Here is a 26975-nt window from a genome sequence, read left to right as displayed (position 1 = left end):
TTTTAGATGTAGAAGTATAGATTTTAAAGACAGAAATTTAAACTTATGGTTGTGTAAAGTCTGTCTCTAAGGTACTCCACCTTTTGAACTTCACTGAAGTAAAGAACATTTAAAATGCAACCCAGGAGTCAGTATGTTTGACTTAGAGCCTTCTTTCTGAAGGGAATTATATAACTGAAGTTTCTTAAATATCCTTAGGGTAAGAGGGTCTGAAGAGGTATGCAGAAGTGGAAGGTCACATCTTCAGAATTCTTCCCCGCAAAAGCACAGTTTCTCAGAATAAGACTAGGTTTTAATACTTGAATACAAAGCAAGAAAATTGTATGCATATCCTTTTGGACTGGGAACATTCCCACTCCACTTAAATAATGTATTAAAATTTTAAATATAGATTTAAATAAAACCAGTTAGTGGCAAACAAAACTTAGCTCAGTTCAGATGTTCAATACTGGAAAGTCCTTTTATCTGTAGATAAAAACATTGTCTCGTAATGATAGATGCTAGGGTAAACCATTTTTATTCATGTCAATCTTTATCCCAAAAATTCACTCAAGAAACACTTCTACCTTTCACAGTTGAATATCATCCTTAATTTACTTAATTTTGTCAATTTTTGCATATCTAGGTTCAGACAGATAAAAGCACAGGCATGCAATTATGGGCAATAAATTCAGTTTTTTCCCAGCAAACTTGAACCAATGCATCAGAGGGCTGCTTATAGTTTTGCAAAGGAATCAAATCAGCAGAGCTTTTCCTAATAATGAAATATGCAAGCACAAGAGAGGGGATGGAAATTAAATTGCATTCATTATTATGGTTCTCAAAGTGTAATTTCTTTTCATGGGTAAACAGTCAATCTGTGATGGTATGGCACATAGCACTGGTCATCTTTTGCTGGTGCTCCTGTGTGATGCTGTACTTATGCTATCAAAATCCTAGTTCTTACAGGTTCTGTAAGGGATTAAAAGTGTTTGTTTAATGTGGCTAGAACATGTAAATTCAGTCAGAGTTTGATGAAATATTAAGCTCAGAGTTTGATGAAATATTAAGCTGGTAGGTCAATATCCTATTCTCAATTCTTGTATTTTCCACCTGACCTAATAATGGGTGGTGAAAAAATAGCTGGAAGTCCTTCCTATTTGTTTCCTCTTACCTTCCTAAAACAGCTAACAGAATACCAAAATGGCCTAAACATGTCTGCCATTTCAGACTCTGAGAAAGAACCCTTGTATTTTGAAAGGAGTCTCCTTTCTAGTACCCGTGCTTTGTTCTGAGCTGTTTTACTTCATTTACTAGACAATATAGTTCATCTTGATAAAAGAGCTGTAGCTTCTTCTTTCTTAAGGAGAAATGAAAAGTCTCGCTGACAGTTTCTAAATGATTTTTATTACTTGCAGTTTTACAAAGTGCTTATAAAGTTGTGTTTCTTCCAAAGAGCTACAGGCTTTGCTGCAATAGTATATTCCGGTTTGATGTAACAGTACTAAAGGTCTTATTTACTGAACTGAAAACTCTTAGTGGTATTTCAGTAAAAAAGAATATGCATTTCTCTTTCTTAATGTCTGAATATGTTCGTTAACTGGATGTTTGAAGATGAATGTCCTTAAAACTCATGCAGCTTAATAACAATCACTCAGATCTCTAATCTCTAATTTAGAGATCTAGAGATCTCTAAGTGTATTTTTGCAAGAACTTTTGAATGGAAACCAAGGACAGCAGGGTGTGATTTTTTTCAGGTAGTGATTTTTTCTGAAGGGGCACCGATTCCGTGTTTGTCAGACAGCTACACACTTGAACAAAGTGATCCCCGGTGCTGCTCCTTAGGGGGCACAAAACCCTAAGGGGTCTTGGTCACAATCATTGTCAGTAATCCTACCATTTTCATAAGAACCAGCTGTGCAAATTTTGTTCTGATAATGATTTTATTATGGTTTGTGTTCACAGGTATAACAGAAAAGTTGCATTTGGTTGATTTATGATTTGATACATACAAAATAAGTAAGGTGTGTTGGATGGTTTTTTGGTTGGATTGTCCCTGACAAGAGCCAGAGATTGCATTTATAGGGCATAAACATGTTAAGAGAGCTTAACATTACTGGGATTAAAATAACAAAACAAGTCAAAAATTATTGTAAACACTTTCTTGCACAAAGTTTTCTTTGTGCATACAAGATAGAAGCAAAACCAGTTATTTGTGATTTTTATAATTTAAATTGTAGCTTACATATCTGATGCAGGGCAAAATAGAAAAGGAGCAGAAGTTCTAGCTGAAGGGCCAGATACTGCATCATTTCCTGTGAAATAGATTTGAATAATTTTATTTCTGTATAAGAGGCAAAGTGATACTTTGAAAAATGAATTTATTTCATTTTATTGCAGTGTTTTGAAAGGTTTATTATTTGGCTGCATATAACGTCAGCAAAATGAGTAATGAACTCTGCTATATCTGAAATCTTGTCCTTGATGCTTTGCCTCACGTACAATTCCCTTTTCTTACAGCTATTTTATTCATCAGATTAGGTCTTGTCATCTTTGCAACTCAGACAACAGGAAATCAATAATTAATTATGGATAGGTAAAGCAATGCCTCAGCGACTTCCTGAACCCCCCCAGAGCTGCGCTGTATAAAACAACCAGGCATAGTTATCTAGTTGTTTTTCACTTGGCTAGATTTGGCAAGCAATTAACATATCTCTCCTTTATTGTGTGTCTCTCCACTGCTAAAATCAAGGGATGAGATCTAACGTTATGGTAGGAGATGTGATTAGAAGATGATAATGCTACCAAAAAACATTTGGGGAGAAAAAAACAAACTGGACAAGGCTATCTGAGGTGCTTTGAAAGGAAAAATGGGTGGTGCTCTCAGAAGTACCTCAGGCTTTGCGATGATAACTGAAAACGGGGGAGAGAAAATGTAGTAGATGAGTTTGGTGTGGAAGGCTGACAATCGGAGAAAAATGGCTCTGCTCGCAGGGTCGCTGAGGTGGCAGCTGGGGGGATTGCGTCTCGTGTAGCAAAGTGAGTCTAACTGCTGATTGTGAAAGTGGCACTTTAAAGACCCCACAGAAAACTTAATAATCCTCATTCAGTGCCAGGCAGTTCTGTTGTGGTAAATGATTGTCTGACTGGGAGCTTTTTTTGCCTCATGCTGCCCTGCATGGATATTCCTCTTACAACTTCATAAGAAATTGAAGTTTCTCTGTGTCTGCAATGTAGATGTGGTCATTTATAAGTAAAATACATTTGTACGTTTAAATTCGGAGTAAAAAGGAGAGAAATCCTGAGGTCGAGCCCACTGCATATGGTAAGAGGGGATTGATGCGGTGTGCATCCTGAGCACAGCCGTGCAGACCTGGCCAGGGAGTCCCTCAGTGGGGAGGCACCAAGGGCTGAGAGCCGCCGGGAGGAGTGGCTGTCATGGTGGCAGCTCTGCCACCCAGCTGGCTTGCTCCTTCCCCTCCCTTCCTCTTCACCTTCACTCAAGGGATTGCACTGCTCCTGTGATGCCCTCAGCAGGATCCCTGCCCTCTGCCTTCAGTTACACTGGGACAAGGGAGGGATGAGAGGCCTTCATCCCAAGCTCGTGCAGCTTCAGGTGTCCTCCTCCCAGCATAACATCTCATCAGCAAGTACATAGCGCCATCATCAGAAGGCATGGAAAGCAAACTGTATTTTCCTTTGACCACTTCCACCTTCTTACAACTGCATGGTTCAAGTGGTTGTACTGTGAGCAACTTTATCCAAATGATTATAATATTTTTAAACCCCCCAAACCTGTGTAATATCTCTGTTTTAAGTAACTTTCTGGCTTTCATAAGCTGTGGAAATAAGACTATATACACAAATACTAAAACCCTCAAATTAATGTAAGCTTGGACGATCCATGTCTTCATTTCACGTATCTGTGGATTTTGAGGGCCTGGCTCATAACTATTTGGGAGAGGAGAGAAAACAGGAGAACTAGAGTCAGCATTCCTATGTCTTTTGAAGTTAGTGAAATTACACCAGATTTCCACCTGCAGACTTAATGCAGAATCAGTTTGAAGGATTTAACTCAGACGCACACAACTAGTGTGTAAGCTGGGACAATGTCAGGATCTTACAGGCACAAGCCCTACCCCTCTGTTCAACGACATATCTTGAGTTCCCACTTCGGAAGTAAAAGACAAAACCCTGGGAGTATAAATGTCAATTTTCTCTTTATAAGTGTTCGTAACTTAGTTGATGGCATTAAAAAAAAAAAATCAGAGAAATAGATTAATTCAGAATACATCATGAAGCAGATCAATGGCCAGGAATTCCCTGCTGTTTTTGAGCTTTCCCTTAAAAAAAAAAAAAAAAAGTGAATCTAGAAAGGACAATCTTCTCAAGAATTGTGTACTGATATTACGAATTGGCATTTTAAATTTAAACCCAAAAATTGAAGAATGCCTTTATTTTTTTAACATATATGGTCTATCTAGAACTAGTTGTTCTGTTTGTTTTTTTCAGGAGTGTGTCCAGCATCACTGAGGTTTTTAATTCTGTTGAAATCCCTCTTTCAAAGTAAACACACTTCAAATACAAAGGCAGGGGCCTTTTTAGAGAACAGCCATCTCTCCTGTCCTTCAGCAGCCGACATTTCCTTGCCAGCCACTTCACTGGCACACACAGAGCAGCCCTGCTAGGGAACTGAATATTCATGCGTGTTCAGGGAGGGTGGCTTGGGTCTGCTGGAAGGGTGCTGGTGGGGAGAGAGAAGCCAGACTTGCTGTCTCAGCAGCAGTACTGATGGAGCAGCCTCCTGAGGAGCCCTGGGAAATGTATATGTTCTTCTTTCTGCCCCCTCTATTGGAACAAAATAAAGTAATCCCAGGTTGTAAAGCCTAATGATAAATTTGATGGTTGCTAAACATTTAAACTATGATATGTCAAAAATCCCCTTCAGGAGCTTAGTTAGATACATGTGTGGATCACCCCAGCCTTGTTATCATTTCCCGTTTCTCACTGCAGTCAAGTGATGCACATAACTTTCATATGTCGAAGTACATAGATAATTTGATACAGTTCTAATTTCTGTTATGTCTTATTAGTGTCGTGACAACACATTCCAGTGAAGAATTGCCCAAACCTGTGTAAGTCTGATGCGCTTTGACTTAGTTCACATCAGATTTATCTTTTACTGTAGACAGTGTCATACTGGAGCACACCAGTCAGAAAGTTTCATGTAACCTGACAGCAGGGCCTGAGCTCGTGAAAAAGGCAACACCAGCAACTCCTGCAGCAATTTCTGGCTGAGTTTCAAAGCAAGTACATCCAATGCTATGTACTTTCTTACAGGCACCTTGCCTTATTGCACTATCATCCACTTGTGGTGGGTCTAGTTACTGTTTCCTGCAAGTGGTTGCCTATTAAAATTTTACATTTCTACAGCTTATTACCACAAGCAATTATTAGTACAATTAATATACTGGAACCAGCAAAATGCTGGCTTACAGGTAGGAAGGAGGACAAAACAAGTCTGGTCCTGTATGCTCTAAGTCATTGGGCTGTTAAATCAAACATGAGCAGGATCAGGCCTGAGGCAAGAAGTAGCATGGTGGGGAGTTTGCAGGCTGAAAGGGGGGAGGGATACATCCTCTGTAGTTTCTTGGGGTTTAGCTGTTTCAGTATCAGAGTTGTTGCATCGTTTTTGTGTTTTTTCCCTAGTGAGATTTTTTCTGCTTTTGAGGAGTTGCTTTTTCTTCCTGCCAAGGATGTTCGGACCTCAGTGGCCAGGAGTCACTCAGGGCAGAAAATGCTCTTCAGAGTGGACAGATATTTCTCTGTTTGCAGCCACAGTAGTTTTTCTGTACCACTGGTTACTTTCAAGTCAGTGTCATCGTATCAGCCGATCAGCATAATCCACCAGAGGGTAGGGTTTCTTTTATTTTTTCTGCATGGCAGTTCGCATCTGAGCTGATGTGGGATTTCTTTCTGAGCAGATGCCACAAGGTCATCGAGGCTGGCCATATCTGTCCCCATCTGTGCCATGTTTTGTCCCTTAGCCACACCATTTTGTCTTACCTCCTTTCACCTCCCGGGTCTGTGAATTCTTCAGGCAGGAGCTCTTTCCCCGTTGTGTCACCGTGGTGTCGCTTCCAGTCAGGGTTTAATTTCATTCAGTCCTCTTGGTGTTACTGTATTACAAACGAGATAAATAGCGTGTATGGTATCACCCACTTCAGGAGGTCATCACCTGAAGTCAAGGACTCTGCTACCACAGAGCTATGGAAATTTGAACACAATTGGAAATTGTGTTCACACAAAAAATTTGAGCACAATATGGAAATTTCAAACAGAATAGAAAACTACTCTCTCTTTTCTCCTACATTTTAAACATGAAACAGAATAATGGAGAAAACCCAAATTATCTTTTCATAAGATAAAATACCTAGGTAATAATAGGTATTTGGCACAGTAAGCTTAGTCACCCTGACTAAATAATTATTTCATATGGTCCTGAAGAAAACTATTTTCAAAATGACTCTGAGTTGAGCAGGGAGACCAAGGACCTGTTGACTCCTTAAGCCCAGTAAAAGGTGTTCAGTGAGACTACAATATCACACTTGTTTTCTGCAATGATCCAACCTCCACCCCAAATGTAATCCCTGCAGCTTTCCAAAGAGCACGTGATCAGAAACACATCATTGCAGATCGAGCTCTAACACATACCCTATAACATCTGACTTAATGGAGTGCAATTGAGGGAAAATGCATATATTCATTATAGCCAAAATATAGAGAAAAGCACAACAGAAGATATTTTGGAAGAGATGACAGGAACACAGGATGATGTTTCTGTACTGTGGTTGTTCTGTGCCTTCCTGTAGTGTGCAGTTGCTACCTATTAATTAATTGCTGCCAGTTAACAAATGCTATCCATTCTGTAACAGAACTACATTGAATTTCTTTTCAATCTGTCAGGTCCTTTTGTCTCCCTCTTCCTCTCCTAGATCATGTCTGTGGCTGGTAAATTGGCTTCTGAAATGCAGTCTCACACTCTTTGCTGTTGAGTTAGCTTTCGTCTCTGCAGGACACTTGTATACTGTACCTTTAAGCACCCAAATCAATTTAATTAAATTTCATTACAGGCACTAGAGCTGAAACAAACTAATGAAAGCAGCCATCATGTCAGGTGGTATTTATCTCGGCATTAAATTGAAAATACTCCCTTTAGGCTCTTAAAAATTAGTTTCAATATTTAACACTAATAGCTTTTGGAATTGTTGATGGGGATAGTTTTAATGAATTTGTTACAAACTGTTTACCTTTCCAAGGAAAGGAACTTTTTTCTTCCAACAGAGGAGAGCTAAAGACAGATCACTTAAAATTATTAAAGTTTTGGAATACTGTGGCATCTGTGAGCTGGCCAAAATGCTCTTGAGAAACACCGTGAAGTTGTTCATACAGTGACAGTAATATACCTTGTTTAGTCAAAAGCAATGCCAAGTCGCAGCTATATTCATGTTAGAGTTCACTCTTGGCCCGACTTGCTGAGTTGATCATGCTTGCGTACTTGAAAGTTATATAGCACATTTTATTTGAAGACTTTATAACAGGCACTACCCCCAGCAAAGAGAAAAGTTAAGATCTGCAGGGAGAAGAGGGGCAAAAACAGAGAATGCCATTGCCAGTATCCTAGCTGTAGCAGGATTTCATTCCCTAATGGTGAGATACCTTGCAATGCTCTTGGTGAGGAAGCAATGCTGACAAAGTATCTATTGATACTCCACAAAACAGAACTGGTACCAAACACAGTTCCTCTGGAGTCTGTGGGACCGTGCACATTACAGGGATTTCATCCACTTCCCATCGGAATAGTGGGTCTAGATATTAACGTGAACAATACAGAGAGAGGAGGGAGTAGGGAACGGGAGGAAATTGGGGCGTAGGGGAAGGTTCGGGTCACTTTTTTTTTTCTGATTTAAAATAAAAAGAAAGTATTTAAGCTACTCACGTACTAAGTTCACACTGTAAGTTTGTAGAAGTTTATGTCCATTCATGGAGCACAATCATGCCTCCTATATTCATTTTCTAACTCGTTTGTAGTTGTCACAGCTTGTAAAATTCCAGTTTCTAATGTGGACAGGATCTAGAAAATCCAAACTTGCACTCTGGCTTTAATAATTCATAATTCATAGTGTTACTAAGCATTCAGCTTTTAATGAATAATTAGAAAAAAGATTTATCTGGAAAAGATGGAAGACTGTAACAGGGGCTTTGTACACCTCCTTTCAACAGGGGCTGACTTCCCTGTAAAGAGTTTTTCCTGAATTTCTTGATGGTTCCCTTTGCAAACAATCCCAGAGTCTCACTGAAGCAGCTCAGGCTTTGCTGAGGTACTGGAACAGGTACAAAGTCTCCAGCACACTCCACAGGCTCAGTCCCTTGATCATCTCGATCAAAGGATGCATCAGGGAGTGCTATGCCTTTGCTGTGACCCACATGTCAGGGAGTTATTTGTGGGAAACAAAAGTGCAAAAGGATGGTGTGCATGGCCATGCGTGCATCCAGATCCATGGGGCTGGAAGCATTGCCTCAGCATGGCAGGTATCTCATTCTCTTGCAGGTAGACGGGAATAAAGAGCCTTTTCCTTCCTCTTTTATCAGATCTAGAGTCTGGTCCCCTTGGTATTTTCTGTTTCAGCAAAGGAGTCCGCTTAAAAGAAATAAATGGTTAGAAAAATGTAACACAGTGAATTATAGAGGTCACCTTTCTTAAAAGAACTTCAGACCCCAGAAAATGAGAAAGAGTGGAACCATTTTTCCTCAGCAGGATAAAGGCATGGGCTTCTCATATTTGTGGCTTCAATTTTATAGTAGAAAAAATACCATGGAAGTTACTGTTTAATGGGAGATGTAAAAATAACACAAAGTATTTTATACAGTCTTGACGCTTGGATAAGATGATTAGACGTAAGCTGTTAGTTACAACTATAAGCTATCAGGTTCTTTTTAAAACTCTGTATGTAAGTATTGAGAGGTTTCTAATAATTTCCAATTTGATTCAGCATTAAGTAGTTAGGGGGTTACAGATATTTTTGTTAGCGCTCTTGTTCTCCCTCCAGGTTGGAGGACACTGCTTGTGCAAAAGTGGCTTGTTGGAAATGAAAGATCAGAAATAAAAATTTTTGGCTTAAGTGGTATTAAAGATTAGCTGTTTCCTTTTCAAGAATTCTTGCTGTCATATATTGATTAACCAGTTTTCTTCCTCATATTTTCTTACATGACTGTCATGAAATACAAGATGCAGTTCATTAACATGACTGACACCCGTGGACATATGCTCACTACCTATTTTAGGGAAAATAATGACCCCACTACAAAAGCCATGGCCCAGATTTCACTCCTCCATTTTTTTTCTTCTAAACTTATGACTGAGATACACACACGTTTATACAAATGCATTATGTAAGGAGTACAGACGTTCAGAATTTGTAGTTAGGTGTTGAGTCTGTCTCTCCTAATGTACTTACAACATTTCCCTCTGCATCAAATGTAAGTGCCTTCTTTCTTCCTGCTGTTTTCAAAAGAGAAGCGTGTCACACTCTTGCTGAGTTCTATTTCACAGAAGTTTAGTGGAAAGGAAGCATTGAAGCCATCCCCTATTGCAGCTCGGAGAGCCTGGTGCCTGTGGAGGGCACAAAGCTGGAGAGTTGGCTTGGGCCAAGGCAGAGGTGGGAGAGGGTGGGCGTCAGAGCTGGGTGTCAGGAGCAGCCCCTGGTAGGGGGGTGGGAATGTCCTTTTCTGCCCCAAGGTGGAGTTACTTTTCTATAAGCAAGAGCAAAATTCCAACTGTTTTTTGTCAATATTATATAATGGTTTTGGTTTTTTATCCAGCACAGCATTTCACTGCAACATTTTGTTTAGTGCCATGCCAGGTGCTTGACTCAATTTCCACTGAGCACAACAGAAAGCAGGCATTTTTAGAAGGATTATATCTTCAGTGTGAGACTGGGCAAACTCAATTTGTTTTACAGAGTTAAATTTAACATTAAACAGTGATAAAGACACTTAAAATCTGTAAATACTTTAAGACATCTGAAATATTGTGGTTTACTAAGGGCACTAGCTAAAGTCAATTTATGCTCTCACAATACTTTCAAACTATTTTTAGTTTCCATTTTAAAATGTAAAGTTCATAATTTGGGGTATGACATTGTATACAAGAACAAAATGTGAAACTCCCTTTTTATTTCGAAACTGGCAGTTTCTAACATTTTTATTACTTTCTTTTCTTAAAATGCATCACTATTACCAGTCTTAAATACAAGACATACAATTTCTTTCTGTGCATCTTGGAGAAAAATGCAATGAGGAAAATGAATAGATTCTTTTTCACTCAGTGTGAACAAATAGGCACTTAATGTACTTTACTAGACTGCAGATACCCAAATAGTCAGATCAATTTTGATAATCCTGCAGCTTCACCATCTACTTACTCCATTTCCTAATAAGTCAGAAATGATTTAAAGCAAAACCTTGTGAAAACAGGCAGTTTCATGACTTGGAATATTTTCAGATCATTTAGAATGTGAAACTAGAGGCAAAGAAAAAGACAGAACTATTAAACAAATAACTTAAGACATTGTTCAGTGTTTTCATAATATGAATCTTTCCGAAATATGATACTTTACGGAACTTTCTGCATTTTAATTTTTCTTGTGGTGTTTCAGTACAGTCAGCAAGTCAAATCCTGCACCAGTAAGACTATTTGCCACCCAGTGGCAGGAAAGAGATAGTAGCCTACTTGTGTATAAGTAGTAAAAATAAACTAGAGAAAAATACTCTGTACTTAATACCAGGAACTGCATGGCGTATTTGCTGACTGCTGTCACAATGTTTGATGTTGCAGGACGGATGGTCACAGTATCACTTTGTAGCCTCATCTTCAACAATAGAAAGGGATCGGCAAAGACCATACTCTTCATCACGCACGCCCTCCATCTCTCCCGTGCGCATGTCTCCTAACAACCGCTCAGGTAAGTGCAGCCTTCCAGGGTTGAAGTAAAGACAGAAATAATCCATCACTGTCTTTTTTCTCTGTTAAGCAATGTCACTGGCATGCAGATCTGTTAAGAATGGTGAAAGAGCACAAAATGCATTATTTACTCTTATCTGAACTATCCATTCAAAGCAGGAATTATTTTTATTTTTTTGCATGACACTGTGCAAGTTCTACAGCAGAAAGAATATTACTTTTTCTTATTTACTAATTTACTATGCAGTGTTTTCCTGATGGAAATTAGCTGACTAGATCTCAGGGTGATTAAATCTATTGTTAGCATGAGGAAACTGTTATTCTTTTTGCTAGTCATGACAACTGTTAAGTTGTTTATGACCACTCTGTACATCTGGCAGAAGTTGAAAGATCTACATTATTTTTGTAAGCGTTTATTCTGATTATATGCGAATGTGTGTATGTGTATATGTGTACATACACATGCATATGGAAGCTTAATAAAAGATTGACTACAGGTATTCATGTAATATTGATGACATATTTAGACCAGCTATCATTAATTCTGTACAATCCCTGCAAGGAATTAATGTAAGTATGGCAATTTACACCTCCATGTTAATTTATTTTTCTGTTTGGAAATCTGAGCATCTTTTCATCATCTTATTCTAAGGTAAAACATATCTTGGTTAGATAAAATCATTCTCAGTGAAATTCTTTTAAGGTAAACAGAGTAAAACAATTTTACTACTTGTTCAATCAAATGCTGCCATTCCATAGGTATACTAGGAATTTAGAATTAGGCCAAACCAATTATTGCCATCAGCATCATGCACTAGATACATTTTTAAGAAAATAGTTTTAAGTATCTATTAGCTGTGTCCTAGTCCTGCAGAGCAACCACTGAGGAAATTTGAAGTGGCCAGAAATACAGCCCAGTGAAAGCTGCTATTGACCGTCATTACACAAGTCTGTCTGCAAAGAATTCCTTTTTTTTTTTCTTTGCCTTTTTTGTTCACAATCTTATTTTGAACACCAGTGCAAGGCACTTGAAATGTCTGTCCCTGAGACCTTAGTTCTGTCTCTGGCCAGAACTATCTCCTCACTTCTGTTGCTTATAGAACATACTTCAGAAAAATTTCTTATGAATCTTACTGCTATGAGGAGTCATCAGACGAATGGCAAAGGACAAACGTAGTGGCTGTTTCTGAAGGAAGAGGCGCCCATGTGATTACAGACCGGTCAGCTCAACTTCATGCTCTAGAAAACTGCTGGAGCAAGTAATCACAATCTGAACACCTCAAAGATAATAGGAACATAAGATGCTGCTTAGGAGCATCTACTTCTACGTTGTAGTGCAAGTTACTGTCTGTCTGGTAGTACCCATATCAAATCCAAGCATTGATTCAATAGGATTTGTTCTTGTAATTCCATCTGAATTTCTTCCACAGCATAGTTGCAAGGCTTTGTGGAAAGGTATAGCCAGTAAATGAAATCTACAGTAATAAGTGAGACTATTTCCCATGTGATTTTTATAGGAAAGCTAGGGCAAGCTAGCAAACAGTCCAGAAAACATGGCAACACAAAACAGACTGAAAGCCATTCTTAAAGAATAGGTGTGACTTTTTGCTAAATGGAAGCATATTTTCCTTGGAGGTTTGTCTTGAGTCAAGGACTCTTCAATGTTTTTAGTAATGACCCTGGTAATACACAAAGGATGCCAGTTAACTTTGCAGGTGACGTAAACCTAGGAGAGACTCACCTACCCTGGAGGGCATCAATAGAATTCAGAGTTGTCCTGAGACATTGGAGATACTGCCCAAAGGGAAACAAAGATCTGATCCTTTACAAATAAGTTGTAAGGGGAATACCTAACTAGATGGAAGTGCATTAGAAATGATTTCGGGGTTTTTGTCAGTTGCAAACATATATCAGGAGATGGAGAAATAGGGATACAAGGACACACTGAATGGACTGTAACTGTTTAACTCAAAGAACAGAGACAAGATGAGGGCAGTGAGAAGAGGTACACACCAAATCTTCAAACATGTAACAGGCAGCTGCAAAGAGGCATGGTATGAACTTTTTCTACTTTCATAGCAGACAAATGAAAATAATAAGCAGCAAGGAGTCAGGTTAGCTAGACATCGAACATTTCCTAATGGTAGGAAAACAAAACACTGTAATAAACTGCTTGGAGCAGTTACGTGGTCTCTGTCATCAGAGATCTTTAGTTGTAGACAAAAGTCTGTCAAGAATTATTTTGGTATAGTGCATCCTACCTGTTTGAAGTAAATGAACCCATAATGTCCCATCCATCCCGAGGACTTGGAGATACAATACTTTATGTAGTGTAGAAAGCTCTGTCTATTTTGTATACTTTAAGAATAAGAGGAGAAAGTCTTGATATTACTTTTCAATATGTCGACTACTGGATTTATCTCTGCTTCCAATAAAAGCTCTGGAGGAAGGCAATTTTGGATTTTAACACTTGCCAAAAGGCAATTGTTCTAAGATGAGAGGAAAGGTATAATTTCTACAGGGAACAGAGAGAGATGGTTTTGTCCTTATCAGTCAATTGTATTCAAAACACTGGAATACTTTAAAGTGTTACCAGAGTATGTGAAACAAAATGCATCCAAGTGTTAGTTACCTTTTCAAGGTATGCATTCTGCTTTGTTCCCTGTTGGAGTCAAGTCCCCATTAGATGATATGGTGACTTAATGTCATGTTTCTTCATATCTTCATATTTGCTGCCTTTATCGTCTTTAGAATTACATCAGTATTGACAAGAAACTTGAAAGCAATCCCCAGTTTAAATTCCTTCATAAGAAAAGCCATCTTTCCCACATTTGCTCTGTAAATTCAGAGGCCAGGGCCATCAGAACCAATTTGAACAGAATTCAGCATCACTGTGCAAGGAGGGATTCCCTGCTCCTTAACTAAAAATTATAACATGGTTTAGAGATGCTGAAAGACATTTCTTATTTTTTTTTATTTTTTATTTTTATTTTTATTTAGAAATGACATTGCTATTGCTTTGGAAATTATTTTAACATCTTGAATGTCTGGGTGGCAGCTGGGGAAGGTGTAGAAATATGCACCAGCAGTTTAGCTATTTTTCCAGCACTATGCCTTTACTAGGTTCTGGGATGCTCACCTTGTACTCCCTCCCCTCCCCTTCCCTCCACAACAGGGAAAGTGCATGGTATCTCCCAACACCTAAATCACTGAAGTCAGTTCACTTGCAATCCGTTATTTTTGTCCCTGCTTTTTTCTCCTTTTCCTGTCTAAGCATCACAAGCTGTGAGTCTTTTTGATCAGCACCACCTTCACATTCTCCAGTGCATGAAAATCACATACAAACCCGGTTCTCCTCCTAGTCACCTGGCACTTCCCTGCTTTTAGCTGTAGCAGGAGCTTCAGTTAGCCTCTTTCTTACTGACTGAGAGCCAGTCTCTTTCTTATTGACTCAGAGTCAATTGTGGAACAATAATATGAGCCAATTTTTTTCCGTAACATTCCCCCCCAAACCTCCTTTTTCAGCTGTCTCAGCTTCTAAACACTTGCAGAGTTTCCCAGCACATGGTGAAAGAAATATTGTTTTAATGTCAACTGTTCCTACATAGATAGTTAGTGACAGAGAAATTATTTGACTTACCTTTAAGTGTTAGGGATTCTTCCTACGTGTTTTCTATGAAAAAACATCTTTCTTTTCTTCCCATTCCCCTTAGAACTATTTCATGGGCTTGTTTATTTTCAACAGAGAAGGGAGGAATCCATTTTATAAGGGCTTTTCTCCTTTTATATTTTTTTTTCTACTCAATTGAAAGTTAAGGGTCTTTTAAACAGAAATGAATTGACCATTTTGAAAAGAAAAGCAGAAGTACGTATACCGGAAAGTTTTTACACACTTTTTTTTTTGAGTCTGAAAAGCTAAAAGGGAAAAAAAAATAATATTATTGTACTTTTTCTTAATGATCACCTTAGATGATGGGTGTAAGTAAAAAAAGGTGAAAATGATATTTGGAGTTAATAAATCATATTAAAACATTTGTACTGTATTTAAAATAACAGCATGTTTTCTTTTCTTTCATAACATGGAGGTGTTTCTTCAAACAGCTTGACATTAATCTGCTAGCAAATACATACTTTACTAAAATGTTTACTTTAGAGTTAAACACTACATTCAGTGATATGTGGTGAGAAAAAATAAATCCATTTTTATGATCTAGCAAGTGCCCCAGCCTCACCTCGGGAAATGATCAGCCTAAAAGAAAGGAAAACAGACTATGAATCAACTGGAACGAATGCCACTTACCATGGAAATAAGGGAGAACACACTTCTAGGAAAGACACCATGACAGGTGAGATTATGCTTACATAGCATATGTAAAAATCAGCTGTGATAGACGGCTGATTTTATAAGGTTGCCTGAGTTTATTGTAATGTTGAAAAGAGTTAACCTGCTTTGGCTGATTCCAAAGTTTTAGCAACCTTGAGAAATACAACTGAAGAAGTACTTGATACTAATGATACTATGTTTTGCAAAAATGATTTGTGAAGACCACGATTCTTTATAACAGAAAAGGCTTTAAAAACACTTGTTCATTTCTTTTCAATTTTGTTTTCTTTTCAGAAGGAAGTGGGTAAATCCAGCTTATATTAACTAGTGCTGTTTCTGTAAGCATGACAATGGTTTAGCACTTGTGGTGACCCCTAATGTCTGTCTGTTGCTGGGAATGGCTTTCTGGGACCAGTTAGATGTTTTTACATGTCACTCATTCCTAGGAAATTCAGTAGCAGTTTGGAAAGTCTATCCCCATTGCTTTCATAGCTAGGCTGATTTAAATACAAAAATGTTCTTGGTGTGTGTTACGGCATCTATTGCAGGTTTTAGTGAAGGCCTCTCTCTCCTAGTGAGCTCATTAACCTGTTAACATTTCAGTAATTACAAAATGTTGACTCTTTTGTCTAGTACAGCATCTCTTCTTTAATTCTCTGCAAAATAAGTGTTGATCTCCATCACCACTGCACAGACTTACATAACCTTTGTTGAGCGTTTTGGTATATTTGCACAGTGCTGAGCATCATGGTGTCTTCTCCACCAAATGTTACCTTGGTGCAAGTAAAAAATTACAGCGAGGAGTCATTCTGCACTTTCTGCCTGTTACCTTTTCCCCTCCCTCTGCGTAGGTTTTGCTCAGAGAATGTCAGAATGGGTTGTCCTAAGCTCACAGGGACACCAGTACTATGCTGATTAGGTGTCAAGCCCTCCATGCTATAGTGTCTGCTTTCAAGACATGATATGACTCATACAGCTTCTTCTGTGCTACACACCGTTGTGTAATCAAAATCTAAAGGCCAGCCTTTGAACTTGTGTCAAAATGCAAAACAGAACATTAATTAGCAAGAAAGTAAAAGTCAGAAGAAGAGAAATGACAGTCAAGAACATATGGAAACCACAGAAACGATGAGTGTCTTGAATCGCCTCTGCAGGATACTACATGGAATTGCAGAGAATTCTGTCAAGGTACTGTATTTAATGTATCTATAACATTTTGGGTGTTTCATAGTTACTACACAAAACACTATTACAAACACTTCAGTGGTCATTACTTGTGTAATTGTGAGGACAAGACTTAAATTTTTTCATTACTTTTTCAAGGATCCAGGTAGAGGGAATCTAAGGAGTAAGAACAGCAGCTGAAAAGGCAGAAACATTAGTATTTCATTTTAGCTGTGTCTGCAAATTAGATGACCAGATTATATTAGAATGTTCTCAAGAAAGGGTTTTCACATGGAAATTCTGTGCTTCCTTGCAGATAGTAACTTATTCTTTCATGTCTCTCCCCACTTCAAAAAATTATTGATTGCTTTTTCCCCATCCCTTTTCATTTTGTCTTTTACTGGAGTGCTTATGTTCTCCCATATTTCCTTTCTCTTTCTATATAATTTTAGGAGCCTGAGGTTTGTACTTCCCCAACAACCTTTGTTCCACTTTGATTTCTGCTTCCTGCTTTCCTTTAATATGTTTGTATTTTATCTGTTCTTATTGATCTTTTGGGTTGGCTCTTAATAAGAGAACTCAAGGCTCTCAGCATCATACTTGACTATCCATTATTTTTCAGTTACTGAGCTCAGTGAGAAAAATCAAAAACAAATTGATAAGTTCTATAATACTTCAGAATCTTGTATAGACATCGTATGAATGGATATGGAATTAACAAATCACTTGCTCTCTCTTTCAGATCACCAAATCTCTGCTCATTTGGTCTGAGCTCAAATTAAGCACTATTTTAAGAACAGAAGAAAATAACAGAAGGAGTCCTGCTTGTCAACATTGGACGTGAAATTTGTATAACTATCTGTAGCTCATTAAATAATAAATATTTCATTAAAGAACAATATAAAATACAGTATTTGTGATTTTAATTGTAAGGCATTTTGGCTTTGCTTCTCCGGTCTAATGTAAGTTCATGTAGCAAGTTTATTCCAATGCCTGTATTTCATTTTGTGCATCAAATAACGCATTGCAGCTCATACATCCACAGAGCCTATGGGACTTAGATAAATGTTTTTTCAAGTTCCACCTGGCGTATACATATTTTGAGCTGCTCCTGTGTTTTGTGCCAAACTGATGTATTACACAAAGCTTTCCTTGACTTATGGATTTACAGAGAGTGTAGAGCTACAGCTGTAGTCCCAATTTATCCACACCTGTCTCCATGCTCTTCTCCAAAGCTCTTCTCAGTTTATAGTTCAAAAATTTTATGACCTCTTGGCTGGGACTGAAATGAAGGTTTGTTGATGGATTTTTGAAGTAGAAATGTTGGCTTCTTGCCATTGTGGAGAGTTGTCAGGAAGCCTCTGGGAAAAAATGGAGAATCTATGAAGTAAACAGTTTGGCTGAAAATGATAACTTATATTGATTTCACAAGGACAGCTAAAAAATAGAGGAACAATATCAAAGTTCTCATTGCCCTCTTCACTTCGCAGGTTTATGATGCCTTGTATATTTACAATCCATCTTCTCTTTTCTGTAGAAAATAATAACCAATAATAAAATTTTATCACCTAAAGTATATTTTTAAGACAAAAACTATTATAGTCCTTTAAAAAAACACAGGAACTATAAATGAATGTGATAACGTTATTTATGCCTTGGTGCTCTCCTTCAGAACAAAGAAGATAAGCTTACTGTATACTATCATGGGGACTCTACTGCAAAGTTTCTTTTACTTTGTTAATTCCCTTACTGAACTAATATGTGCATTACAGTCTGCCTCCTGTTTCTTTGCTTCCACCAGCAGAAACTCCTGATTAGTTTATTCTTTTGCTTATCAGTAATCTAACATCTGTACTTTTCTCATTTCAGCTTACTTATAAGTCCCTGCACTGTCTAAACACAAACAACCACAGTCTGTTATAGTAGATAGAGATGCTCGGGTTACTTGAACTTATTACTACTTTAAGAAACCACAGTACACTGTAATCTTTTGTCATGCCCTTTCACCACACAAGAAGGTGACAGTGGTAAGTGACAGTCTTGAACTAAATTTTAGAAAATGGGGTCCTGCTGATGGCAGTAAAAAAAAGCAGGCTATGCAATACTGGCTGAGGATGACTACCTGCCCAATTGATCTTTCCTTTCTTACTATCAGTCTGTGTTTGTGAGTGTAAAAGGTTAGTACCTTATTATTTGAAAGTGTCTGTAAATCAGTTCTGAATGAATACTTTTAGGAGCTGAAAGTTGAATGTTAAACCATGAGCCAAGTGACTGAGATATATGGGGAGGGCTTTGGTCAACGATAACTTTGTCACATAAACCATTGACTGACATAATTTTCAAAGTTGTCATCAGCTGTGGAGAAGACTGCTGTGGGAAACTATTTGATTTTTTTTTAAATCAATATCACCTTTAAAACTGAATGAGGAAAATAAAAAGTAAGGCATTTTTCTGTTTTTTATACAATGCAACCACAAAATGCTGCAGGTTGATCACAGTACTCGCTTTAGAACCATCACAATTTTTCTCAGTAAGATGTACCTCTCAGTACTATCTTGTACTGATGTTTATATGGTGCTGATGTTTATATGCTACATAAAATACACACGCACACACTCATCAATTCTGGAATCATTTCATCTGCAGCAAAAATTCTCACATCTCTGTAAGGAAGCATGGCTGCTGGAAAATCTCCATCTCCTGCTCCTTGTACCCCTTTCCCTTCTCCTGCCATGTTTTAAAAAAGAAGATTATTTCATTAACTCTCTCTGTTTGATAATTTTACTGTGATGACACCTGTACATATAACATCAAGAATCAGTTACTAATCACCCCAATACCTGGCTCATTCTTTCCCTTCTTTCTTTTATATTTGCCCCCTGCTTTTGGACAGCAAGAGTCAACTGCTCACTGAGGCATGGCAGAGGGGGAATGGAGTTCCCAGGAATGCTGCCTGCGTGTTCAGAAGCAGGTACTGGAGTGGGGCGGCATGCGTTACTGGCAGCTACATTGCTTGACTTACATTTCCTCCAGAAACAGAATTATCTCAGCCTCACAGCTAGCCAAAGCCAAGATTTCTTGTCTGTGAACTCTTGGCATTCATTTCCAAGCGTTTAATGTGTCATTGTATTCCTTTTTATCGCATTAAGAAAAGAATACCACAGTTTGCTTGCATTTTGAATTTGTGGATTTGTATTCATGTGACTGCAGTGAAATCAGCAGCGCAGACCTTGCAGCTATTTTTATACACAGACTACCCATTTTTTCCATCGCAGAATCTGTGATCTGTGAGACTGCAAGTCTTCAATCTAGCATGTGACAAATACGACTGTGTTGGACAGATATGCACCAACTCTGAACTGTTCCTGTTTTTTAATAATCGTGGCTATTAGGGGCATACAGGATCCTTGTGCCCTTTTATTTACCTGTAAAAAGATGGAAAGGTCATGATACTCCTTGAAGTCTTTATGATTGCCTGTGGGAATACTATTTAAACTAGCATGTGACCAATCTACTATTTTTCATTAGATTCTCCATAAAACCCTCAGGTGTTTCACCTCTTTTGTTCTTGACAGCAAACAATGATGAATAGTATTGTCCTCTCCAGATCAAATCTTTCGGTCCTGCCTGCCTGAAAACTTGCATGCATGAAACTTAAGTCCTGCTTGAGATTTATCTGCATGAAACAAAAATGGTTACAGGTTTATGAGAGTCCAAGACACTGAGTATCACTTCCATTTTGTTCAAGCCACCTTCTTGTAGCACTCCATGGAGCAAGCAAAGAATTCATAAAGCCAGCATAAAAAAAGATGGTATCACAGAAGGATCTGTCACTGGCACTACTGAGAGCCACACAGGCATAAGGAGACATGTAGACAGTAATGCTGATGCGGGCTCCTGTAATACCAAACGCTGTCTTCAGGAGGGAGAGTTTCAAACACTAAAGCAGAGGATGCAGCTGTAATTCATAAAAAAAAAAAAAAAAAAAACAAAAAAAAACAAAAAAACAAAAAAAAAAAAACCGAAATAACACTCAAGTCTCACACATCAATCAAGTTTGGTGACAAAATGCATCCTGAACAGAGAGAACCTCTGTAGATCAACCCTTCAGTCCTAACGTCTATGGCCAAATATAAACTACTCAAGCAGGCATCACTTCCATCTGTTACCACCTGATGGCACACACGCAAAATTGAGAGTATCTCCCACCAAAAAGACCAACCGTTGTCTGTTACCAGAGCTCATTTACTTCCCACTTTCACAGAAAGGATCCCTTTGCACTACTCGGAGACCTGTGGGGCTCTGCAACATTTCCTACACAGGACTATGATCTGTCTTAGTAACTGCATCCAGCACATGAAGAACCAAGAGGTTTTTTTCACCCCTATTAGCTAATGGTCATCAAGTGAAAAAAAATGTGTTGTTTTTTTTCCCCCCAATTGTTAAATCTCATCACCCGACCATATAAGCCCTGTCTTCATCCCGTTTCAAGACCATACTGGAGAACTTCAAGAGCACCATCTGAGATCTGTAAAGTGACAACATGAGACTGTGCATCAAGCTCTGTCAAAAATTGTACCTTCGGCACGGTACCTGTGGCAGATGTGAAGATCAGGATTGACATTTCGCAGTCGACTTTGACTAACGACCATTCCATTCCTCCCTTTCTCCACAGAGAGTAGTGGCTGGGGGAAGAAGGATGGAGGCAGTTCTGCACGCTGGGGTCCATGCTAGCAGGTTGCAAAGGGAAGAAGGAGTGGTTACTTCTTCAGTAACCGTGGCTCTTCTTAGTGACGTGACTAGCATGGGTCCCACACCCAACTTTCAGCTCTGCTGCTCAGTCCTTGCCCTCAAAGTTTTGCGTTGCAAAGGTACTAAAAGCATCTTTTGGTGCCTCCAGGCTTTATACCATTGCACAGAAACCTGAGAGAAGTTGAATGGGCAACATGTTTCAGTTCCTGTGATGATTCTGATTCACAGCTACTTCTAAAATTCTCTTTCAGGCACATGCTCTTATAATGAGAGTCATGATTATATCATCAAAACATTGGTTCAAATATCTGGGAAGTTAATAACGCGTATCCAGTAAGAACAGTGTGCAGCAGCCACACATCTTTCCTTCATATTATTTCAAGTAAGAGAAATACAAAGTTTCTGGTTCTACCAGAAGGCTGAGTTTCAGCCATATACCCAAATCAAGGTCATCAGTGAAGGCTAAAGCCTTGCAGGAAAAATCCTTGTCTTTTTTTATTTTTTTTGAGGGGGGGGGGGATGGGCGGAGAGGATGGCAATATATTTTTGCAAAACAGTATGATGTCATCCTTTTCCTTAGAGTTACTTCTGATTTCAAACACTTAGTTCAGTTTTGTCCATGTATTTTAGTAGCAGGACATCTGAGAAGAAAATGACAGCAGTTTATGGATTTGAGACTATCTTGACTAGATCTCTTTGGTGTAACTGCTTATTACATTTTTGCATAACTCATTTTTTGTTTTATTTAATCACTTTTCCCATGAATGAGTTCACAATATAGCAAAGGCACTGTAGGGTAGGATTTGATGTAACATCATGCAACTGAACTGAAAGGAGATAAATGTTTCTTAATTTCAATATTTACAACTGTTACCTGCTCAATGTATGTGTGATACAAAATCCCATATATAATTTGGAATATATTACTGAATGCTAACTGTATATGGAATTATTTTGTTGATTTATGTGTGAAGTGCCTAAGATTGGTATGGACACAACATAGTGCCTGTAACCATTAATAAGGGTACACCATGTACATGCATGTTCACCAAAGCAAAGATTAAAATTGTTTAGTGGGAGGGTGAGAAAATAGAAGACTGCAGACACTTTTAAAGATATTTGTGTATGAGAAATGGGCACTATGTAAGTATTAAATGAAGCTTTAACAACTCATTTTTAGACCAAAGAGGTATGTTTGGTAAAACTGCTTTTCCTTCCTCTTTTCTCTCTCCAGCTCAGAGCACTGGCATCTCAACTTTGTACAGGAATTCTTACGGTGCACCTGCTGAAGATATCAAACATAACCAGGTAAGTAAGGAGACTAAAATGTCACTGTTCTAGATGGCAAGACACCAATGTCACATTTTTGAATGGAAACTAATAAAAATATCACAAGAATTAAAAAGCCTAGATTAGAAGAAATGAGTCATCTGCTTGACCAAATGCTAGCAATTCCACTGGCTTCAGGCAAGTTATATTATTTATGCTAATGCAGAATTTCAGCCCAAGTTTCAAAAATGTCCAATGGTTTATGACAGCATGTGCACAAAAATTATCTAAGGTATTAAGGCTGGTAACTCTTAATGAAATCAAGACAGGCTTGAGACCTTTAAAGTTCTGGATATGTGATGCATACTCTCAAAGCCAAACTAATATAATGGGCACTTCTACTTTGTCAAATACCTTGTGATGTCCCATGCCAGTGAACTTGGTGAAGTCCCTTCACATCTCATTACTTGGGTGTATCCATCATGGCGTTCAGCGTTACTGCTGGCACTGCATGAGTCACAGGCTTAGTCATTCTGGAAGAAACTCAAGTATTGAACAGGCCTGGAAAAGGCACTCCCCTGTATCTTTTAGACAGACATGTGCCCTGTACTTATGTGTACCTAAAGCCCTCAGATTTGTCATTTCGCCACGCCACAACTATGATTTGTAACAAAGCTGTTTGTTTGCCTTTTTTTTTTTTTTTAATGTGTGCTTCTGGGCATAAGAGAAAATCTAGCATTTCATCGGAAAGGACAGTTTCCCACCGGTTTACATCCAAACCATTCAGTCAGGAACACTGAGCATCTAAAATGCCCTGTCCCTGAAAACCATAAAGCGAAAAGTATGTCTGGATAAGGAGGGCATTTGAAAAGTATAATTGGCAGCATGGGTGCCAAGCTAACACAACCTTACAGAAAGAGAAAAAGAGTTGTCACAATATTGACATGTATTTCATTCATATGGCCATATGTTTCCAGTACAGCATTTCCTTACTCCCTCAGAAACATTTTTCTGCATTGATAGGCTTTTGTTTCATCCTTATGCGTAATGCTACCTTACACTTAATTACCACAGTTCCTTAATGTTTTCACAGCTTCCTTAAGCAATGTGCAAAAGTTGCAGCAAATAGAGATATAAGGCCAAAAAACATTTCAGACAAGCATTTTAAATTATTACTAGTAAGAAACAAGTAAAGGAATATTTAGGAGAATTGATAAAAAGTTTTTTTTTTCCCTGAAGATTTTAATTAGATTACCTGAAATTTCAGTTTCAATGAATGATATTTCAGTTTCAGTCCACAAACTGAAGGTGAGGAGAGTTTCTGATATTCCGTGCCCCCATTTTCCCTTTATTGGTTTTGCTTCTTAGACAGGATTTTGTGCGGTGTCCTTTCTTTGTGTGAACCACTTTAGTGCATGGAGGTGTTTCTGCTTTTATTGCCTTTAAAGAGATAAAGCCCTTCTAACTAACACAGTACTTAGAGAAAGTAAGGGTATGAGATGTTTTAACAGCTGGTGCGATGTAGCTGCAGTCATGAATGAACTAATATGATTTTTGGAGTGAGAGCCCAAAAAAAGTGCTTTTCCACCTTTTCCCACTTGCTGTCTCAATGAAATGTCAAGTTTATGATTGACCTATCAGAAATAATGTGTTTAACAAAAAATAAATTAAAAAGGACTAACTCAGTCCACTATTTTCTACTCAAAAAATCAACCTGCTCTATCTTTTTGGCTTATGAATGCATTGCTTAGTATAGAATTTTTCTCCTGTGTCCAAAATGAAGCACCTGTGTTTGAACACGTGGAGTGAGATGACAGCAGTGCGAGAAATAGAAATCAGAGTTGTTATGCTTCCTATTGCCATTCTAATATTGTGCCTAGTGTTGTAAGATCACTTGGGGGACTGTTAAAGGCAGTGGACACTACCTTTTGCATTCTGTGCATAGAGTCCAACACAGACACTTTCAAAGAATCATAGTATCCAACAGTTTGTGACACAGCAGTGCAACTGTTCCTCTCTTCTTGAAGGAGCTTTATGACCTTGTGCATAGTCAGCAGGTTCTGCAAAAATTCTTCTAACACTGACATTGGAGCATCGATATTCTCAGTGGTAGCTCACTGGAAAAGACACCATCTGAAGACTGAAAGTCTGTGTCATTTTGCAGTCACAAAGACACTTAGTAAATGCTTATAAACTTCAGATTTTCATTAAGTCCCAAGTATAAAAGCAGAGTCTCACTAGGACTGTCTGAAAAAAGCTTTATGGCAGACTTAGGTTAGGGGACTGCATGAGATTTTTTTTTCTGTATATCATAAATACTTCAACCTCAAGGCAACTTGCTGGAACATTGCAGCAACACAAGATTGTCAACATGAAGCGTTGAGGCAGTGGTAAGAAATTGGTTCAACTTAACAACAACAGCAGAACACATTTCAGGGCACTTAGTTTGAAATGTTCTCGTGTCAGTGCCCCGAAGACTATTACTTGGTTCTTAACAATATGCTGTTACTCAATCTCACCTGTGGCAAAGGAAGCTGCAAAACGTTTAACATCTTTGGAGTGCGTATCGCTTCCATTAAGATTCTTCAAGGCTGAGTTTTGACCAACAATGTTTGCGTTGTATAGCTGCAAAGTAGTCAGAAAGCTATATACAGATCATATTTACTAAAGTTACTGTGAGCTACACTGCTCAGATCCAGATTTGAATCACTTTTGAAAGAAAGCAGCATCTGTTAGCAGCAGTAACATAAAATAATAAATGAAAATGTAAAGAACGTACTGACAAGGCAGAGCTGTGGAATTAATTGACTACCAAGCACTGCTTTGGGGCAGAGGTTAAGACAATGCACAACTTTCTATTTCCAGCATGACAAACGTAGAATGAGATTCACTCCTTCTTCCCTCTTGTTGCCTACAACAACATCTTGCATCTAACAAGCTGCGGGCATTGCTATCTTTCAGGTTTCAACACAGCCAGTTCCACAGGAGCCCAGCAGAAAAGATTACGAACCATATCAGCCGTTTCAGAATTCAACCAGAAACTATGATGAGTCCTTCTTTGAGGACCAAGTGCATCATCGCCCACCTGCAAGTGAATACAACATGCACCTGGGACTAAAGTCAACTGGCAACTACGTCGACTTCTATTCAGCTGCTCGTCCCTATAGTGAACTTAACTATGAAACAAGCCACTATCCAGCCTCTCCCGACTCCTGGGTTTGAGACTTGGGCAGATACAAAAGCTCCAGGAACTGTGCATGTGCATGCATACCACAAGACATTTTTTTTCCTGCAAATTTAGTTTGTTAAAGCCTGTTCCATAGGAAGGCCCAGATAACCAGTAAGGAAAAAAATTAAGAGATTTTTTTTAGAAGGCTAAAAGAAATGAAAGCTAAACCTGGGAATAATTAGAAAGAAATATATATATATATACACATATATATATTTTACGTGTGGGACAACTTTACTGTTGGCCTGTAGAGTCTAAAGTTCGGTGCTGTGTGTTGAATGTGGCTGAAGGAAGTAGGGAGAACATGACAGTGGATGTGGGTTAAGAGTTAAGCACAAGTAACTGAGCAGCGTACATATTTTATGGGGAACAGCTTCTCACACTTTGTTTAATATCCTCATTCATTGTGAATCTAGGCTTCAAGTTGCATTTGGGGTTTCCTCTGTACAGCAAGATGTTTCTTGCCTTTTGTTAATGCATTGTTGTAAAGTATTTGATGTACATTACAGATAAAAAAACAAGTGCATTGTGTATATTACACCAATGCCACAGTGTTTCTTCATCTATGGTTCTAAATATTGCTTCAATTTCAAATTTTGAAAGATGTATGAATTTCCAGTTTTTTGTTTTCTTCTCCCCGGTGCGTTTTAACAAAAAAAAAAGAAAAAAGAAAAAAAGAAAAAAAAAAAAGGAATATTTAGCAGTATTGTTCGTTCTGATATGTGAATTTGTTTGTGGCAACTAAAAAAAAGGCATTCAGCAGTTTCTGACAATTAACATTCATCATTCCACACTCCTTGTCAACAAAGTGCTTTTTCACTGCCTAAAATTTTAGATGTAGATATTTGAAATAGATTTTTTCATTTATACCAGTTTTCTTTATGATGATACAGTGTTAAAAGAAAATAAATTACAATTGATCTGTCATCCATATTTGCTAAGAATGTCTATTTCCAAGAATCTATCATACAAATATACATTCTTACTCGTGTGTGTCCACGTATGCATAGTATTGTGTGTGTGTATGTGTTTGAGCGTGTGCGTTTGTGTGGTGTAAGACTTACTTTCATCCAATGTTTTCCTCGTTCAAACTTCATTTTTTTTTGATTTTCATTTTTTTGTTTTTTGTTTTTTTTTAAACAGTGGAAACTCCAGTATGTGCTTTCTCTTACTCACTTTATTAACCATTGATAGCAATTCAAAATTGTTAGGCCACATACTCACAAAGGAAGGGG

The 26975-nt window shown here is 38.1% G+C and overlaps 1 protein-coding gene across 10 annotated transcripts in view; it reads left to right on the top strand.

The window, feature by feature from the left end:
* CTNND2 (catenin delta 2) overlaps positions 1-26667 on the top strand; it is a 644756-nt gene extending 618089 nt beyond the window's left edge. For 6 of the 10 annotated variants that reach the window (XM_083825789.1, XM_083825790.1, XM_083825788.1 and 3 more), the window contains 5 exons: positions 10877-11003; positions 15217-15348; positions 19384-19461; positions 22477-22550; positions 25473-26667. In XM_083825789.1, the coding sequence (XP_083681915.1) occupies positions 10877-11003; positions 15217-15348; positions 19384-19461; positions 22477-22550; positions 25473-25733 (672 nt within the window). In that variant the 3' untranslated portion in view covers positions 25734-26667. The remainder of the gene's footprint in view (positions 1-10876; positions 11004-15216; positions 15349-19383; positions 19462-22476; positions 22551-25472) is intronic. The other 4 variants (XM_083825793.1, XM_083825785.1, XM_083825787.1 and 1 more) reach the window with 1 other exon arrangement.
* The last annotated feature ends 308 nt before the right edge of the window (positions 26668-26975 follow it).

Source organism: Anser anser (assembly GCF_964211835.1).
Source record: "Anser anser genome assembly, chromosome: 2".
NCBI classification, from domain to species: domain Eukaryota; kingdom Metazoa; phylum Chordata; class Aves; order Anseriformes; family Anatidae; genus Anser; species Anser anser.
Note: the sequence above shows the minus strand (reverse complement) of the source record. Positions and strands in the feature narration are given on the sequence as shown.